Consider the following 20277-nt stretch of genomic DNA (forward strand, 5'->3'; position numbering starts at 1 on the left):
CAATTTAGACATGGACCAACACTCTCCCCCTTCCATGATGACTACATTACCCCCTCACTACAGCAATCCTCTTTGGAGCAATGAACCTACTCTCTAGACATTTGGGAGACAACCTGGGATTCTTGACAAAGACTAAGTCCCCCACATTCCAGTCTATCTTTCTGGCTTTCTTATCTACATCAAACTTTACCTTGTATTCGTTTTGTGCTTCCCTTAGGAGTGTCATGATCTTTTCTCTATGATAGCCATGTTTAACCAACCTGGGCAGAGCTTCGTACCTGGTTGCCTACCCTTGAGAGACATGAATGGAGACATTTTGGTGACAGTATGTGGAGTAGTACTAATACAGCTTTATGCCACACTGAACCTATGGGGCATATACCTGGTCACTCTAATTGAGAAAGAATCTCTTTAAAATGTTTCAATCAATTCAGAAGATATAGCCTCTTTTCAATCAAACTTTCAGAAAACAAAAAACACATACTCCGTAAATGTCTTTTAGTAGGTAATTGTATTAATCATTCCTACAATATTCTTGCTCATCTGAATTTCACGATTTCATCAAATACAAAGATATTTCATCAAACAAGAGCAGAAAATTCTTAACCACAAGCAATATGTGTTAGAAAAAAGCATTTTTTGTTCAGCAAATTTGCCGAATTTGTAATTTCTAAGATAAGTTTCAATTTAACAAAAGGGGTTTTGTTTCCCCACACAATCACATGATGTTTGTCTACTACGCGTTTCGGGGGTTATCTTCACCCCATCTTCAGGTGTTGTGTTTTTAACAATTTCTCTGTACCCTAAACAAAAATCAGAGATTTGTACAAATATTGGCTCTATGGTCCAGCGAGCGCCAGTATCCCACGAATGAATTTTAAGCTAATTTCACTGACCTTGGAAATATCCAGGGTCTCTATAGTCAATTCTGACTGCTGTGTCACTTCCTGATTAATCTTCCAAGGGTCTGGCCAGATATTGCAATCACAAGTATGTGGAGTAGTGCAATAATTCCAAATCATTTCTCTCAACACTGCCAATTCAAACTCGATGCCATGGCCAGCTGCAAACCACCTTTCACAAACCTGTTTGCCCTTTCCACCAGGCTGTTGGCCCTAGGGTGATATAGAGCTGTCCTAGAATGTTTTATACAAAATGTCTTGAGAAAAGCCAACATTTTATCAGAACAGAACTGAACACCATTATCTGAAATCAGTTCCGTGGAAACCCTCCCTATGGAATACTTCCTCAAAGAAAAGAAACATTTCTGAAGTGGTGGCTTCACAAATCGCCTTCCATTCGATCCACTTTGAGTGGTAATCAACTAGAACTAAATATTTGAGGTCATAACCGAAATTCTGCAACGGTCCCACCAAATCCACAGCAACTTTTTTCCAAGGTTCGTTGGGCACACTTACGGGTCTTATAGGTGCTTCCCTGACAACTTTGTTCTCATCACTCCTCACACTCCCTACAGTTCTTAACACACCTCTCAACATCACTATCGACTCCTGGCCTCCAAAAGGATTGTCGAAGATATCTTTTAGTGCCTCCCATGCCCAAGTGACCTTGATGGGCTATGCCCACTAACTGAGGCCTGATGTTTCTGGGGGGAACAATCTTGCTACCTTTCCTAAGCTTGGAACCATGCTCTGACAACTTTAACTCATCCTTTGTGTCATACCTGTCAAATACCTTTTCAACAAGGTTTTTGTGAGGCCACCCTGTCTTAGTCCATGTTTTAACTTGTGTCAACACCACATCTTCCTCATCGGCACCGTCCCATTTACCTTTTCCTATAGCCTCGTACTCAATTTCCAAAATGCTCAGTCCTTGTTCTACAGATGCCTCACCAGCATCCTCACGGGTAATCTGGACAGGCAATCTGCTACAACATTTTCTCTGCCAGGTATGTACACAACTTTATAATTGTAAGCCAACAAGTCTATCATCCACCTCGAGATCCTGGGAGATCCCTTGGCCCACTCTACACTGCCCAATAGCTGGACCAACGGCTTATGATCTGTTCTCACTATAAAATTCTGACCCCAGAGATAAAACTTAAAATGTGCTACAGCCCACGAAACCGCCAACGCTTATCTCTCTATGACAGAGTAATTTTGCTCCGCCCCCCTTAACGGTCTAGAAGCAAATGCAACAATATGCTCAACCTTCCCAGCATCATACTGAGACAAGGCAGCACCAAGACCTAGGGTACTTGCATCTACAGCCAACACAGTTTTCCTGCCTGCAACAAAACCACCCAAAGGCGGCGCTTGTGTTATACATTCTTTGATCTTTCGAAAAGCCTCTTGATATTCACTGTCCAATCATATTTCGCCCCTTTCTTTAGCAAGTCTCTCAACTGAGAGGAGATTGTGGCAAAACCATTGACAAACTTATGGTAGTACTCCGCCAGTCCAATAAACGAACGCAATTGCTCTTTGTCTTGGGGCTGGGGAGCACTTCTGATACTTTCAACCAGTGGTCGCTTTGGGGAAACACCATTACTGGAGATTTTGTGGCCTAAATATTCCACTTCCTTTACAGAAATTCTACATTTGTTCTTTTGAACAGTTAAACCAGCTTCCCCGAGTCTGTTCAAGACAGCTCTCAGTATTTCATTGTGTTCATTTTCGTCAGCGGCAAACACCAAAATGTCATCTTGGAAAACTGACTTTTCTCAAACCCTTAAGAACCTCCTCCATCACTCTCTGAAATACAGACGCAGCTGAGGCCAGTCCAAACAGCATGCAAATGTATTTAAATATACCTTCAGGAGTGATGAAGGCGGTCAAGTGGACACTCGCTAGATAATGGAACCTGATAAGCCACTGAAAGGCCGATTACTGAAAATATCTTTGGTTCACCCAGTGTAGAAAGTTTCTGAAATGTTTGGAAGTGGATGCCTTTCAACAATTATGCTTTGATTCAAACTGCGCAGGTCCACAAATAACTTCAACTTCCCATTAGCCTTGGCCACTAGCACAACTGGCAACAGCCATTCCGTGGCCTCCACCGGTTCAATCACACCTTTGATAATGAGGTCGTCCAATTCATCTCAAAGTTGACTCCTTCAGTGGCACTTGTGGACCACAGGTCGCGCATCATTCTTGAGCTTTATATGATGTTCAAAATCCTTAAGTTTCCCTAATCTTTCAGAAAATACCTCAGGAAAATCCTTGGACCACACATACTCAATTTCTGCAATGGACACTGGGTTGGGAGCACTTGCCTGTACTCTCACTCCCAAACGTCTCTGCTCCTCCCATCCTAACAAAAAGGCACCTTTCTTGGCTAGGCATTGCCTCTCCTTGTAGATTACTTTTGCAGGAAATTCCCCCAAAATCTATTGCCGAATCACCATAACAACAAGCTCGAATGTCAGTGGGACGAATTACTGTCTCACTCTTTATCAAAGTGTTCACTAAAGTGTCTTGTGATATTATGGTCCAAGGAGAGCAAGTGTCAACTTTCATGACTAGTTCGCGGTCGTCAACATGGAACACATCTGCCGGACCCTTCGTCTCCCCAGAAATGGCCGAAATCTCAAACACATGCCAGGGAGTGGACACCTGCACATTCGAAACTTCTTGTATGTTGTAACTCCTAATACTTTCTTCACTATTGGTTCTGTTTTCTAGTCTGGGCTCTACAAGATTTACAGACGTTGCTTTACAGACACTTCCGAAATGTCCTCTACCCTTACATTTGAAGCACTCTGCAAACTTGGCGGGACAAGACGGATAGTTGGCCCCATGTCTGGGATTCCCACACCTGGCAGAAGAATTCTTCATATTCCAATTTCCCCTTCTTGTTTGCATAGAGATTTGACCTCTTCCTTTGGTCAATGGCACATACTGAGACAGCTGGAGCAGCTTGCTTGTCAATTCTGAGTTCTTTGACATACTGAGATGTCTGCTCTATGCTACTAGCTAACTCAACAGCTTCCTCTAGTTTCATATCCTTGGTGAGCAGTTTGTCCTGAATGCTGAGGTTATTAGTACACCTGACCAATTGGTCCCCGATTATGTTCAAACTCACACGAATACCTTAAGGACCTCAGACAGGCAACATAAGATTCCACAGACTGACTGATCTTGTGTGCGTTGAAAGAATTTATGCCTCTCAAAGCTGATGTTTTTCCGTGGCTCAAAGTGCACCTTTAACTGTTTGAGAGCCAAAGTGTATTCAGCCGCATCTCCAGCTTCTGGCACCTGGCCAAACCATCAAAAATCCTGTGTCCTTCCTCGCCCAGATTGTGGAGCAAAAGAGCCTTTTTACGTGCTGAACTAAACCTGTCTCCCCCCCATGGCTACAAGGTAGTTCTCAGAAATATCCTTCCACCTGTCCCACCTGATGGAGGGGCGGCCCGGCTCATTTAAGAAGGAGGCGGGAGGAGGTATAGTTGCAGCCATGACAGAACAGAAAAAAAAAAAAAAAAGTTATCTGAAATTATATATCCTTTTACAGGTGAGGATACCCGCGGAGCAAAGCTAAGTTTGCAAAACACAGGTATGTTGCAGAAAAATTATATAATTAAATAAGCCAGCACTTGTGACGAATAGGAGGTTTAAATGGCACACATCACTTGGTATTCCCTTTCCCGGGATGAGTTGAAACCAGAAGCAGTTGAGCAGGCTCCTCAATTGATTCACAACTTGGCTTAGAATTCACCAGCTGTTGTAATGTACAATTCGTTCTTTGCCGCACAGAAAAGAAAACTGAGGACAATGAGCTTCAGGCAGTCCTTGGCCGTGGGAGCTGTGTTACCAGGTAACCGACGTCACAATGCAGGATACAGAAGATTGGCAGCCCAGTAGAAGGAACGAACACGCCCCCAGAGTTGCGTGCGTCACAGACGCTGACGCGTAGAAGCAGTGCGAAGGTATGCGAGGAGCTGCTCGGGGACAGGCTCAAGCGGGGCGCAGCCAGGCCTATCTCGCAGCAGCCCTCGGGGCGGCACCACAGCGCACGCAGCCACCTCCCCAACCTTAATTCCAAGCCGCCTAACCTGATGAGTGCTCCGGGAAGAGACCGCTGCGCTCCCACTCCTTCCCGTTTCTCCGCCTGCTGCCGCACACACAGGAAGGAAAGGAAACTCCAAGCCGCTACAAGGAGACGCCGCTGGGTAAGTCAGCCACTCGGAGACGCCGACGGGGCCTCGAGGTGGATCCGCAGGCTCACAAATCCTCGTCGCAAATGTTGAAGAATGATCCAGGCATTAAAAGCGAACCATATAGTTTCATTGAATGGGAGCTTTCGCGACAGCAGGCCCTGCTCAGAAAGCAGGCTCCAACTGACCAATATAGAATCCTGCATAAAGATAAACACTCCATAACAGAATGAGGTGAAATAATGCAACCCAGAGCTAATCTGGAACATATAAATGGAACTGAGGAGTTTAGCACATGCTTAACATTCTATAAATAACTAATATATAACTAATCTGTTGCACACTGAATATTTAATAAAGCAAACAAACCCAACAGAATACGTGTTAGGTTTCTTCTCTCCATCCAGCTTTCAGATACGTCACCTCCCTTTCATGTGACGTCATCAAGCTCCTTTCGGTGTTCAAATACACATTTCTTCCGAAAGAGTGCTATGTTTCCGTCCATTTAGAAAGTGTTTCCTTAATGGATAGGTTGTCTCAAAAGGTTCTCTGCGGTATCGGTACACTGACTGGAACTGCAGAAGTCATCTCTGGTTCCCAACATATAGGCAACATAGGGGCAGAGCTTGGAGCGAGGATATCTGACTGTACCTCTACAAGTTGTCCTCACATTTCCTAAGTAACTGTTCTAACCTTTTTGCTTCCCACAACTTTTCCTTTCTGCAACTCTGAATCTACGAAGTATATTAGTGCGATATATAAATTTATTTATTAATGTGATATAGTTTAGTACATACGTACAAACTTTACACATTCCACATAAAAAGCGTAAAACAGTAAAAGAAATAAATAGGTGATAATTAGTTATTCATCCTCATAGAATCCTATAATCATATGATATTTCAAAATGTACAAGATTTACAGCTATATAGCCTCCCATAAATACCTAAATAAAATACATAAACATCTTTGTTTAACTATGTTTCTTGAACAGGTGTAGATAAGAGATGGGTTAGACAAGCATGCATGTGCATTTCCCATTACATAATTAATACTCCATGGCTCCCTCTGTGGGCTTGTAGTGCACAAGCAAAAGCGTCCCGCCATACCTGGTATAGTGCCATATGTAGTTTTGGGTTAAGGGTATTGATACATTGTATCCAGAATTCTGCTTGTTCTATGAATTCAGGGTTATGCACAAATCTACCAAGGTGTTTGATATAGCTAGCTCTCATCCCAGTACACGAAGTTAGAACATGTCGAGCAGTTTCAAGTTCATTGGGCAGATCACAGATTCTACAATACCTCTCCGTTTTTGCTAGACCCATCTCCTGACCCCTGGCCGCCAATATTGGGAGATGGTTAATACGAAGGAGTAGAAGAAAGCGCCTCAATTGATCCGACGGACAGAGGTTTAAATAAGGCTGCGCCTTCATAAAAATGTAGAGAACGTGTGAGACAAAGCTGTAACTTTTCAGTCCTTCAAGGTGAATATAATTACACTGCCAGTCCCATAGCTTGAGACGGTAAGCAAAATTGTTGAACAAGCAATTGTTTTCTCGACCCCACTCCGGCTGCCAGCAGGTTTCCTCACTTAGTTTTTCCATCTGGGTTTCAAAGTTTTTCAATTTGCCTGCCTCCATCTCCCTGCTGATACTAATTAGGAGGCCATTTCCAGGGTCGTTCTTAAGACGGATATATAATTCCATTCGTTTTTTTCAAAACCATGGCTCTGAGGGAACCAATTCCTAGTTCCAATCTAATCAGGGCCATGGGTATACATTGGGGGAGGCCAAGGATTTTCCTCCAGAAATTACCCTCAACCAGCTGTAGCCATCCCAGGTTCATATTGTAAAGGGGATCAAGCCCATAGGTGACCATCGGGGACAGACATTGGATATACAGCTGTCGTGCCGCCCATATAGAGAAACCACTCCGTTCTCGCGTGAATTTGTATATGAGTGCTGTAAGTTGAGTTGCTTTTGTTCTGCGTAATTGAATACAAGTAAGATAATTTCGCTTGTGATCAAATTCAACACCTAGATATTTATAGCTGGGGGTATAGTTAATTTCAGTCACTCCTATCATCATACAGGGTCTGGCTACATTTCCAGCTTAGAACAATAATAGATTTGTATTGCTGATGTTGATCTCAAGTTCGTTGGCCTCCGCATAATCCCATAGCTGTTTAGCAGATCTTAGGATCCCATTAAAGGTATGGTCGAGGATCACTAAATCATCTGCATATGCAAGCATGGGACAATGACTAGGGCCAATCTTTGGTGGGTAGTTGTTGATTCCCTGTAAGCATTCTGGCGCATCAGATACGAATAAGTTGTACAGAGTGGGGGCTGTGACACAACCCTGCTTCACTCCTCTGGTCTGGGGGACGGGTTTAGTCACTGCCCCAGCGTTATCTAATCGAACCTGTACCGTATTATTTGTGTGTAGGAGTTCTAAATAATAAAGTAAGGTTTCAGGGCATCCCAATCTACTGAGTTTCTTCCATAGGAGAGAACGATTCACCGAATCAAAAGCAGCCCTAAAATCTATAAAGAGTGCATACAATGGTGGATTAGAATGTGTTAAGGCCTTAATTCTCAATGTATTCATTATGAATAGATTATGTGTGGTCGAGTATCCAGCCCTAAAGCCACATTGAAATTTATCCAAAATGCCCGTGCTCTCAACCCATTTTAGGAGTTCACTAAGTATAAGAGCAGCAAATATCTTGCCAGTGCAATCCAACATGGACAATAGCCTATAGTTTTCAGGTTCGGTTCTATTGCCTTTTTTAAATACAGGTATGAGGATTGCTGTCTGCCAAGATGGTGGTTTTTGGCCCTCACGTAGAATCTTCCCAAAAAGTATTTTAAGTAGGCAGGCCCAGAAAAGGGGATTTCGCTTCAGCACCGCATTGGAGAGTCCATTAGGCCCCGGGGCACGGGACGAATTTAACTCCTCAATTCGGCTTTGAAGCTCTTTAATAGTTACCACAAAAGGGTGAGCTTTAGGTTTCATATGCACCGGGTTGTTAGTAATATTACTAATCCCACCATTACGCTTTTCCAGATAAGCGATCCATTCAGTGTTACCTATAGGGTTGACCATATAAGTGGATTTCTGTCCTCTGACTTCACCTAGCATAGACCAGATCTTCCGAGTGTTTCTACTACACAGTGTGCTGACCATGTGCTGCCAATTTGCCAATTTTCTTGACCTTTTGTGTGTTTTTAGCCACCACCGATAATCATTTTTCACTTTCCTCAGCTTAATGGCAGTTTCCATTCTAGTTAGAGGGCCATTTCTTATCCGTCGGATATCACTTCTAAGCTTTCGCTTTCTATCTCTAATGTCCCTATCATAAACAACCTCTTTCACGGAATTTCCCACCATCTTTCTCATTTTACAGGAGCCGTGTTTACCCGAGAAATCACTAATCCATTCCTCAATTTGCACTGGTGACATATGATAGAATTGCTTGATCAAATCAGGGCCCCATTCTTCCATAGTTATAGTGGCCTTTAATATATTTTTATCCGACCAGGAAATACGATTATGAGAGTGGTTGCTCAACAAGTGCCCCAGATTGACTTCCTCCCTTTTGTGGGCCGAAACTCCCATAGTTAGAATCAGGGGGTCATGGTCACTCCATTCACATTCTTTTACCACCATATCACAAACTATCAGGGCCACCTCCCAGCTAGTGAAGATGTAGTCAAGAGTACTTCCCGATCCACTGTTTCTCCAAGTATTCCTGCCCGGCCTGTCACTTTGTGTGCGCCCATTCATTATTTCGAGTTCCCAACAGCCAAAAAAACCAAGCCAACCCTCCCCCTCCTTATCCGTAGACGGGAGGTCCCATAAGCTATTCTTGGATAACAGAGGGTTATTACCAGTGCCTCCACCATTGTTGATATGACAATTTAAGTCCCCAGCAACAATAACAAGGAACTTATCATTGTTTGATCTCCATTCAGCAAAAAGTTCATGCATGGTTTCTTGGATAAGTTCTCTTAGTCTTGCACCTGGGGGATTGTAAATATTGACTATTAGTATTCTTTCACTTAGTCCTTTTATATTGAGAGTCACTTCAACGGCACATATATAATCACAATTAACCGCTGGTATCTTTTTACTCAGGATCTTGTTAGTCACTCCAATAGATAGACCCCAATAGGGGCGCCCCCGCTCTCCTTTTTTCGCCAGCGTGTGATATGTCATATACCCGTCGATATCCATGGGAGATGTCCACCAAGTTTCTTGCAATAATATAATAGGGTAGTTGTTGATGAATGCCAGAGAGCCCTTATCCGAAGATGCTGATGTCCATGGGTGTTCCAGCTCAATAGTAAGCAATCTCATGGTTGCCGAAGCACCATCGGTAACGAATCTGCTATCCATTTCAGAGTACTCTGAATATCAGTTAATTGGACCTTCTCCTTAGGTGGTTGCGGGGGTCTGCCCATCTTATTCTCAGATTTCCCATAATCCTTGCTGGGCAAGCATGGATCTTCCTTATCTTTATTCGCATCAACTTCCACACCAATCTGCATTAGAGATTTCTTATGTGTTCGAATCAGCTGTGCCGATGCTAGCACACTACAATGAAGAGCAGAAACATTTGGATTGCGCACCTCCAGTGGTTCGACAAACAGGAAGTCTTCCGAGCGTATAACACGCAACTGTGGCATCATGTGTAGTTTAGCTAGTACTTCCGTCCTTGTCAGCCATACGTCTCTTTTTTTCTGGTGCAGATTTTTGATTATGCAGATTTTACTTGCACCGGTGTCTTCCACTTCCTCCGATTCCTCTCCCACCACGGATGCACGGACCTCTTTACCATCCGTTTTTTCAATTCGACCTGGTGTCGAGCATTTAGTCGATTCACCGATGATACTGATCGATAATTCAGAGTCCACGACTTCATGGGCCATGCTTTTAGCTTCATGCAATGGGTCTGGAATTATCCAGCCTGATAGAGATCCCATCCCCTTTCTTGCACGTTTCTTTGCCTTCCGACCCCTTCTCTTGCTTTTTTTTTGATCGAGCAGCCGTGGGAATGGTAGCCGGTAGGGGGGAGGCGATTTCTACCACTGCGTTCTTTGCAGCATCTCGTTTCTGTTGTCTGCGTTGCTTTTTGGTTAAAGGTACTGCCATATTAACCTCCTCGGTCTCCTCCGGGTTTGTTATGTCCGGCTGATCCGTAAATATTGGAGCTTCATCCATTGCAGGGGGTATTAATGATGTTGGATCCATGCTCCCAGTCAGATTCGTTGTCCTCAATTGCATGATGGTGTTAGTGTGAATCCTCCCACACAACTGTAATAAAATTTTCAGCGCAAATTGGAGAGATGCCATGGAAGCCTGCAACTCTGCTATGGCTAAGCCATTGGAGTCTTTCGGCATCCCATTGCACAGCTCGCCCGTGCGGTCCAATTCTTCAGGATCCATGAAGAGACTGGGGGATGCAGACAGTCGTCCCATCGTTGGTTGTACTGATGGGATGGGTGTGGGCTGAATGGAAAGTATACCTGATAGATCAGAGATTGAGTTGCCTGTGCAGTTATCCGTGCATTTAGGACTGGGGATCTCTATGTCCTTTTGTTGCTCCTTATGTGCCGGATTCAGGATCTGCGCTTCCACCACAATTGTGGGTCTTTCAACTGAGGTTACTGGTCTGCCTGAAGTTGCCATTGATTTTTGGATAGATAAGCAAAGCTCCAGAAATGAATTGTTGTCGATGTCTTGATAATTGGTAGAGTCTAAAACGTCACTGCCATTATGAGTGGGCGAAAGAGTCTCCTTTTCTGGTGCGGCAATATCCGCCCCCGTATAAACTTTGGGCTTAGCCTTCCCAAAATTGGCAGGAATAGTACCTTTTTCAGGTATAACACTGTCCCCATTTACTGTTGCCTTATTTGCGATCTTAGGGGGTAGTTTCTCCACTTTTTCATTATTGCCTTTCTGTAGGTTGTACCTAGTGTTTCCTGCTTTTGTTTTAGTCATTCTCCTTACGGAGCACACCACCGCACGTCTGACTGGGGGGTATGCCGTAAATTGCGATAGAACTGAGATCGTGCTATGCAGGTTATATATCGGTCACCGATATGTGTCGTAGCCCACTGTGACAGATGGAGCGATGATAGGGTTCAAAGAGGTAGAATCGCCCTCCGCAGTCTCCCGGCCCAACTGCCGTCTGTGTGGGTGTATCAGGTTCCTTACCGCTCTTCCAGTGCCCCTTATGTAGATCCTGGAGGGGTTTAAGGTTCTCGTCCACCGCCGTCCACAAGTGACCACAAAGGACCACTTGTCCTCCCACTTCTCCGCGCTGGAAATGATGTTAAGTAGAGTTGGTAGCTGCTCACTGCTGCAAAGCTCCGCCTCCAAGTAGTGTTCAGGGAAAAAATACTCAGCGCACCACAAAGGACCACTTGTCCTCCCACTTCTCCGCGCGCGCTCCGCGCTGGAAATGATGTTAAGTAGAGTTGGTAGCTGCTCACTGCTGCAAAGCTCCGCCTCCAAGTAGTGTTCAGGGAAAAAATACTCAGCGCACCACAAAGGACCACTTGTCCTCCCACTTCTCTTATATAAATGCAAATACTATCCTTGTGATTGAAGTCGCCTCTGGGTGTAGGAGAAACATGTTAAGATCACCTAAATCTCACATTTACCACCCCCTTGAGATGGGTCTGGCTGCTCAGTGACACTACCAATGTGTGTAGTACAGACCTATACCAAAAGGTGGGTTACTCATTACCAAGTAATGTGTAGTCTCACAGTGTGCACCAATTCTTACCTAGGACAGAGTGCATGGCGCAGTGAGGCCACGCACTGTAACGAAGCACAGCGCCCAGAAGATCTAGCAGTGTTTGACATAGTGAGGACAGCTGCTTAGGGTATTAGCGGGGTGGGGGGGTGGTGAGCACTTTGGAAAGCAGTCCTGGCAGGTTGCGAGTGACATAGCAAAGATATCGTGGAAACTAGCACAGTGGAGTACAATTTGATACGACAGCGGAGGCCACCGACCTGTGGTCTTGTGGAACTCCTGATCTGTATTGGGTCAGTGTGAACCTTCAGATCCAACGTGTGAGAAGAGGCAAGGGAACTGAAGTGGAGGCGTACCAGTGAAACAAAAAAAAAAAAAAAAAATAATCACAGGGTGGCAGAACTGGAGGCGTTGATTGCTGCGTTACGGCGATTCAGGAGAACACCATCCAAAATAGCAGATGGGAACCCTTGCTCGTAGAAAAGCCCTCCAACCTAGCCATGAAGAAAGACATTGGGGATATCCTGGCAGAGATTCAAGCACTGCGAGGGGACATGTAAGCCTCCATTGTCTACCTCAAAGGGCAAGTTGAGTTGATAAGAGGCAAAAGTGGAAGGGCTAGAAAATAACCATTTGAACGCAGACTTTGTTGCCAGGATGACCGAGATAGAGGTAAGGGAGGAAGAAGTTCTTTTGGAGATCAAGAACTTGTAGAACCGCGAATGGTTCCTTGGACTGAAGGAGAGTGACAAGGAATGTCCCAGAGATGTGGAGGTGCGGATAAGGGAGATCAGCTGCCTTTTCGAGAAGGAATGGAGGGAGCGAGGGAACTCCTATGGCAAGGGCCCTCATTCAGTCGTGGTCCGTTTTCATCGATTAACGGAGAAAAGAGGTGCTGGTTCAAGCCAAGTCTATGCAGCACTTTAAGAATGAAGGGGGGGGGGGACCAACCTTAAAAATTTACATGGACCTGTCGGGTCTCAGGATGTCTAGGAAAGATTTGTCAACAATGTGGCTCTCTAATAAGAGAATCAGATAATGGTGGGCGTACCCATTTGCGTTGTTTGAATATGTGGAGGAATATCTGCAGAATCGCCACGCTCTCGGATGTCACCAAGGCGCTCGGCCACCTCTCCAGTCGAGATCCTTCGATCTCGCAGCACCTGGGAGAAGTAGGCATGTCGGAATGGCGTGAACTTCTGAAGGGGCTGGCGCAGCGGAAAAAAAAAGGTACGAGAGGCAGGAATTTCAAGAGACTGAGCGCCCAGTCCCCAGTTGAGTGGGGTTATGGAGGTCCAAAGTGCTCGTGTGGGGCCGTTGATTACCGGGCCGAGGAACCTAGAGGGCCACTTTTGAAGTCGGGCATCTTGGGGGACTTGTTGGGGATGTTTTGTTTGAGAGTGATGTTATTGTTTAAACTGAGTGGGGTGGAGGGGTGGGAAGTTTATACGGATTGGTTTGAGTCTGGAGACAGGGATGCTTCTTTGGGGAGACGTTGCGCTGGGGAATTGATGAGGCAAGGCACTGGGGAATTGATGAGGCAAGTGGAGGGCACGCACTGCCCCCAGAAGCAAGGAAAGGCGAATTCGGAGCTTCAGCACAGCAGCAGGGCTTCACCGAGCAAACCAACGGTACAGGAGTTGCAGCAGGCGTCTCTTCCAAGTTCTTCGGATTCCTTTGTCCAGTGGTCGACTCTGCCTTCCAAGCCAAAAAGCCTTGCATTTTAATGCCAGTTTCTCGCATTCATTCCAGCCTAGCTGTCAATCACACAGTAGGGTGGGTGTCCTTGCTGAACAGCCAGCGACCAATCACCTTTGGGTGCATTCCTGTAACCAAGGGGATTAAGCACAGGGAGTTTTGGGCACCTCCCTCACTTCCTGCCCCTGCCATACATACTGGCGCCAAAGGCAGGCTTCACTCGTGAATCCCACCAAAGACAAAACAGAGAATAAACCTGGTTTGGCACGTAGAGTTAAATCTCAAGAAGGACCTTTCCAACAAGAAATGGTAAAAAAAAAAAAAGACGACTGGGCCATTTTGACGAAATGGGCACCCATTGGTGCCTTACCGTGGCTGCGAACGCAGCCCGCGGTAAAAACACAATGGTAGTAAAAAGCAAACCACTTCAGCCATTAATTTTAGAAAGGGTAACATAAAAAATGTTACATGAGAAACTAGACAAAGGGGATACTAAGCAACCCCTCCAGCACCCTATTGTAAGATAGTGTGTGCTGGGTCTAGAAAGTTACAAAACGTAAGTAAAGTCAATTTCACTTCACTGCTCTTGGAAACAGTAGTTCATCCAAGAGAACGCATTTAAACCTTTGGGAAATCTAAGAGATTTCCCTGTGCCACTGCACTGTGTGACACTGCAAAGATGATGCCTATGGAGTTTGTCATGACTCCGTAACCAAAAGAAACAGGATAAATCACATTAAAATGACATGAAAGATTAAAAAAAAAGTCCTAAAGTCCAGCAAAAGAGCTAGCGGTCTCTAAGGTAGAAGGGAATTAGCACATTTCTGCGAATTCTCCCCAACACCATCTACTTTATACAAAATTATACTGGAAAAAAATGACTCCCCATACCTTGCGAGCATTATTTCGCTGGTCCAGACAAATGGATATGGACCTTACTGATGCCCAATGGTCGCCAATGTGCACTCACACTAGGAGGTTATCCCTCAACTTCAGGTTTAAATTCATGCAATTTAAAGTACTACACAGGCTTTACTATACCCAGCTAGGCTTACCAAAATGTCCCCACCTGCAGAGCAGTACTACCCCAGATGCCACTCCGCATCAGCAGATAACCTACACATGTTCTGGGGGTGCCCTCAATGGGAAGATTTCTGGAATAAAACTTGCGACATGTCTGATGTGGTGGGCTCCCCGGTGGAGAAGAACCCACTCGTAGCACTATTTGGGCTGTGGGCTAATATTCAGAGCAAAAGCCACAGAGCGTTTGTGAACATGGGTTACACGATCACCAAAAGAACCCTACTTCTGAAGTGGAGGAATGGGAATCCCCCAAGAGAGAAAGAATGGCTGCTTGCACTGACCTGGGCCCATGGGAATAAGGAGCAATATGCTTCCACCCTCCCCGTTACAGCCAGACCTCCTGACATCTGGGCGGACTACCGCTCTTACCTGGCTAGAAATGCATCTAGCGATTGAGTTAAGAACAGCTGTACCTTATGACTGACTCGATGACAATGAAGTTTAACTCCTATATGTGATATAAACTGGATTGTTTTGTAACATTGCGATTGTTGTGTATGTATACTTTTTGTGAGATGCCATATACTTTCAGTTGTACTCGTTAAATTGCCAACTAAAATAAAGGTTTAAAAGAAAAAAGGTATTTAAACCTCAAATCTAAATAATATCTCTGCCACTGGACTGAAAGTGCTGTGTGACACCATACAAAAAGGAGATGACTTTGGAGTTTGTCAATACTCCAAAAACAGAGGAAACACATAATCCAAGTCAGGTCAAAAACACATGAGAGAGAAAAAGGCCGGAATCACTGCAGGGATAAAATTAAAAAGTCCTAAAGTCCAGCAAAATAGCTGGGGGTCTCTAATGTGGGAGGAATTGAGCACTGAAATTAAAATTCTCCCCAACAGACAGTGCATGAATGGAACCAGCTCCCAGTGGCGGTCTGGCTGTCCCGATTAGACAGCCACCCGCCCCTTTCTGTAAACTACTGAGATTACAGAGGATTGTGCTGAAACTGCATAAAAGGTGAGGTTCCTGAGGTGAAAGGCAAGTCGACCACTGGAAACTGAAGTGACTGAAGAATTAGACAACCAGAGGCGCTTGAAGACCCTATGCAACACTGAAACAACCACTGCTGTCTTGACCCCGTTTTCTATGCGGCAGTGGAACTCGGAAGGGGACGGCTCCTTCCCTTTGACTGGTGTGAACAACCAGTCCTGAGTCGAACTACAATCTGAGCAATCTCCCGAGGTCCTGTGACTTTCCAGAACTGCAGACCGCAAATAGCAGACGACCTCCGACGACCTCTGACCTAATTGAAGTGCATCGTCTTTGAAAAACTGAATCCGTCCAAGTCTTTGCTGAGCTCCAGGTGAACCTACAGAGTCACAAACGACTCGTCCAAGTCCCCTCATCAGATTGCAGGTCTCCAGGAACCAAAGAAGATTGACCGGGCGAATTGTGTCCTTTGTTGGTGCTGCAGAAAAGGTGCCAAAACCGCAGACTGACCAGAGAATATGAAGAAATCTGTGCCAGAGGTCCTTTCTCGAGACTGCTGCCGAGATCCCATCCATTGTCCTGCCTTTCGTCACCAGACCAAGGAATCCGGAGGTCAGGTCCAGAGCTGCAACATCGAGGAGAATCCATCCACAAACATTTCTTCTAACCTACAGTACTGTGGGGTGAAAGGTTATCTCAAACCAAGTCGTCGCTCCAGAGCGTCAGAGTGCAAGTAGGTGCCCAGGGTGTCAACTCTTACCTCTGGCCCAAGCTGCCAGCTTGTGCCCATTTTGCTTAACAGGGTCTCCAACATTGTGTTATTCATCAGACATTTTTGAACTAGAGACTAGAAGTATCGTAAGGATCTTTTGCTGTTTCCCTGCTACTACTTACTACTTACTTTCCATATGGCGAGCATTACTTGCGCATTATTCGTCTTTCTGTGGCTTGTATTTGTCAAATGCTTTGCATAAGCCGCCATCAAGTGGTTGGTTCGGAGTATTCCACGGTTAATTTTGGAATCGAAAAGCGGCATAACAAGTGACATTCCTTTCATGCTATCCATACCCTAATTTGTATACACAGGTGTATATAAAAGTGGGTTCGTATTTTATAGCATGCTTGTGTTTTACCTGCATGTGTCCTTTAGCCTAATAAACCATTTGTATACCTCTGTGAGGAACGAAACTCTGAATAAATAAATATATATATATATATATATATATATATGATACATTACTCACCGTAATCGTATTTCTGATGCTTGTATCTGCTTAGATTCACATGCTGTGCATAGGCCGACATCTAGTGGAAGCTGCAGAGTATTACAGTTTGTTTTTCGAAACTCGAAAATGGGCGTCGACACAGGGCGTGCCAGTAATACTATCCCTAGTGTGACGTCCACTGTACCCAAGATCACTCACGCGTCTAGGATCCTCAGATTGTATTTTTTCTGACATGAGGTAGCATGAGGAGTAGCGCGAGTACAGATAATCCAAGCAGATAGACAGAAGGTAAGACTACAAGCAATCATGCGCCTTCTCTCGGAGGGGAGGAAGGGTGGGTCGCATGTGAATCTAAGCAGATACAAGCATCAGAAATACGATTACGGTGAGTAATGTATCCCTTCTGAGGCTTGTGGAATCTGCTTAGATCACATGCTGTGCATAGATTAGCGAGCAGTACCAGAAGGAGGTGGGATGTGAGAAGGGTCATGAGCAAATAAGTGTCTTCGAACCGCTTGTCCCACTTGTGTATCTGCCTTGGAATGGGTGTCAATGCAGTAATGCTGAGTAAAAGTGTGAATAGAGCTCCAAGAAGCTGCTTTGCAAATGGTGTCAAGGGGTACAATGAAAGCCAGAGTGGCCCCAATGCCTCTAGTAGAGTGGGCCCTTGGCGTAAAAGGCAGAGTCTTTTCAGAGAGTGAGTAACACAGCTGAATACAGTTAATAATCCACTTCGAGATGGCACCTTTCGAGACGCGATCCCCCTCTCTGCCTGTAGCTACGGAGACAAACAGTTGATCTGTTTTCCTTAGCGGTCTGGTTTTATTTGGATCCTAGACGCGTGAGGGATCTTGGGTACAGTGGACGTCACACTAGGGATAGTATTACTGGCACGCCCTGTGTCGACGCCCATTTTCGAGTTTCGAAAAACAAACTGTAATACTCCGCAGCTTCCACTAGATGTCGGCCTATGCACAGCATGTGATCTAAGAAGATTCCACAAGCCTCAGAAATATATATATAAAATTGTACATGCCTACCAAGTCCGCTTTACTGCACAGGCTACGCTATACCAAGAGAGCGTGGTAAAACCCAGTGTGAAAAGCCCTTATTCCTCCACAAGGTTGGCCTTCAGAAGAGCCACAAGGGTAGGGTAGTTCAGGAAATCCCTCCCAACATCTGTGATCTACGAGAGGAAAAGCAAAACCATCAAGGTACTCACGGACACTGAAGCGCTTTGAAACATTGTGTATAGGTGCGATATAATAAACAATCACCATAACGGCGATAAAATCCCAAAAGACGCACAGTGATGAGGATTGCAACAGATTGGCCTAACTGAATTATGAATGGGAAAGAACTAGAGCCGCACGGTTCAGCAGCCAGGTGCGTTTATGTCTACGCAGCCAGGATAGTAAGAAAGCTTGGATAGGAAGGAGGGGCTTATACACAGAAAACACAGCCAATCCAAGCGCTCATGAGCATAGCCACCAACCAAATCCGAAGTTAAGGGGTGCGCAATTAAGAAGACTCTACATGCTTTCCCGTAGTTCAACTGTCAGCCAATGTTGGAGAGAAACTGCAGATCAAAGTTTTTGGCATAAAAAAGTACTTACCGTTTCAGTCTCGGGGACTTTATGTGGCTGGAGCCCAAAGTCAAACTGTTTTATCTTGATCCCAAAGACCTCTTTACTAAACATTTCATAGATACCTGGAAAGATGGGAAACCAGGTTTTACTAAAAAAACATTCTGGAGCGGATGAAGGACTGTTTCCTGTAAAGCATTGAATACTCACATTTTCCATTGAAAACAGCTATCTTGGGTTTATACTTTTGCAACTTGTGCAAGAGAATCCTCCCGCCTTCCCGAAAATCTTTGCTGAAAAAGCACAACATACAATTGAAACACACAAAAAAGTAATCAGCCCAATGATGGCCCCTCCCCCCTAGAGTTGGATGCATCGTACCTGGAGAGGTCTTTGCTCCCTGGCGTGGTCCTTTCTACCATGTTTGTGAAGCCAATCCCAAACTTTTCCGGTAACGAATGGTCATCTGTATGAGTCAACTGTTGGTCGCTTAATCCGGACAGAAAGAGACACTTCCCTGCAAAGGAGCCAGAATGCATCTTACTTACATACTCTAGAGCACCCCAACATTCATTTACTGCCATCCCCCTGCCCAACCACCCCCCCACCTTATCACAGACACTGCCCCAAGTGACAACAAATAATGGAGTATCACGTGCCCTAGAAGAACTCTATAGTCAAGTGGTGGAAATCACAACCAAGTCACGCCGAGTAACCTGAACTCCCTGCGACCCGTTAATAAAGAAAGAGCATTGCTTTCAAATAAAATGCCACTCGGGTTGCAATAGTGTGGACATTCTGCCTGTGGACTCCTGGATACGGGGCAGTTGCAGGAGTGTGCCATGAAGTGTGGACATTCTGCCTGTGGACTCATGGATATGGGGTGTTGCAGTAATGTGCCATGAAGGTGTTTGGACGTTCTGCCTGTGTCCACCCCCTTTTTTTGCTAAAAAAAAACCCTTTTTTTCCTTAACAAAAACCTGAAAAATATATATAAAAATAAAAAAAATTCGACCATGTGTCTTTCGTCCAAATGCGTCGACCATTTGTCTGTCGACCAATTGTCTGTCGACCAAATGACTGGACAGCGGGGCAGTTGCAGTAGTGTGGACATTCTGCCTGTGAACTCATGGATATGAGGCAGTTGCAATAGTGTGCTATGAAGACATTCTGCCTGTGGACTCATGGATATGGGGCGTTGCAGTAGTGTGCCATGAAGTTTGACTCATGGTTATGGGGCGTTGCAGTAGTGTAGTAGAAACAGCAGACTGTGGACGGGACACAGAAATCAGTGAGAGAGGGAAGACTCCTTCCTTTCCATTGAGTGGATCAGAAACCAGGGTTTGGGAGCCTATTTGTAAGACTACAGATCCTAGAGAGTACAAACATCGTACAGCCTAGGGATATGAAGAGTCCATACCCAACCTGCATTGTGAATACATTGCCCCTGGGTGGGTCTGAGAAGATCCATTAAACCTTTCCCAAGAGAGAGAGAAACCACTATTGGGACCGAGTTATAGGAACCGAGACCATAAAGAAAAGTCTACAGGAAGCACAAGACAATTTTCTGCCCCTGAAGAATGTCCAGTTAATAGTAACATCAAGGACAAACTTATATAAGTCGGGCTAATTTGTTGTACACAGTAGTAAGCAAGAGGAATTGAGTTGCTACTGTGTAGTGTTTTCAAGTATTTGTATAACTTGAGTTTGTGTGGTGAAATCACCACTTTTAATCATTGTATATTTTTTATGTGGTGTAAATGCATTTTTTTAGAAAAATGTTTTTTGATACTTGTGCTGTTTAGCAAATGAATTAAAATATATTTTAAATTTTGGATACATATCAATTATTAGACTGCA

General features: G+C 44.8%; 1 protein-coding gene across 1 annotated transcript in view; it reads right to left on the minus strand.

The window, feature by feature from the left end:
• TDG (thymine DNA glycosylase) overlaps window positions 1–20277 on the minus strand; it is a 259153-nt gene that overhangs the window by 111140 nt on the left and 127736 nt on the right. The window contains exons 5-7 of the mRNA XM_069629918.1: window positions 18799–18934; window positions 18628–18710; window positions 18448–18542 (exon numbers count right to left, since the gene is read on the minus strand). Of these exons, the coding sequence (XP_069486019.1) occupies window positions 18448–18542; window positions 18628–18710; window positions 18799–18934 (314 nt within the window). The remainder of the gene's footprint in view (window positions 1–18447; window positions 18543–18627; window positions 18711–18798; window positions 18935–20277) is intronic.

This window comes from Ambystoma mexicanum, chromosome 12 (genome assembly GCF_040938575.1).
Source record: "Ambystoma mexicanum isolate Mex_15411 chromosome 12, UKY_AmexF1_1, whole genome shotgun sequence".
Taxonomy (NCBI): domain Eukaryota; kingdom Metazoa; phylum Chordata; class Amphibia; order Caudata; family Ambystomatidae; genus Ambystoma; species Ambystoma mexicanum.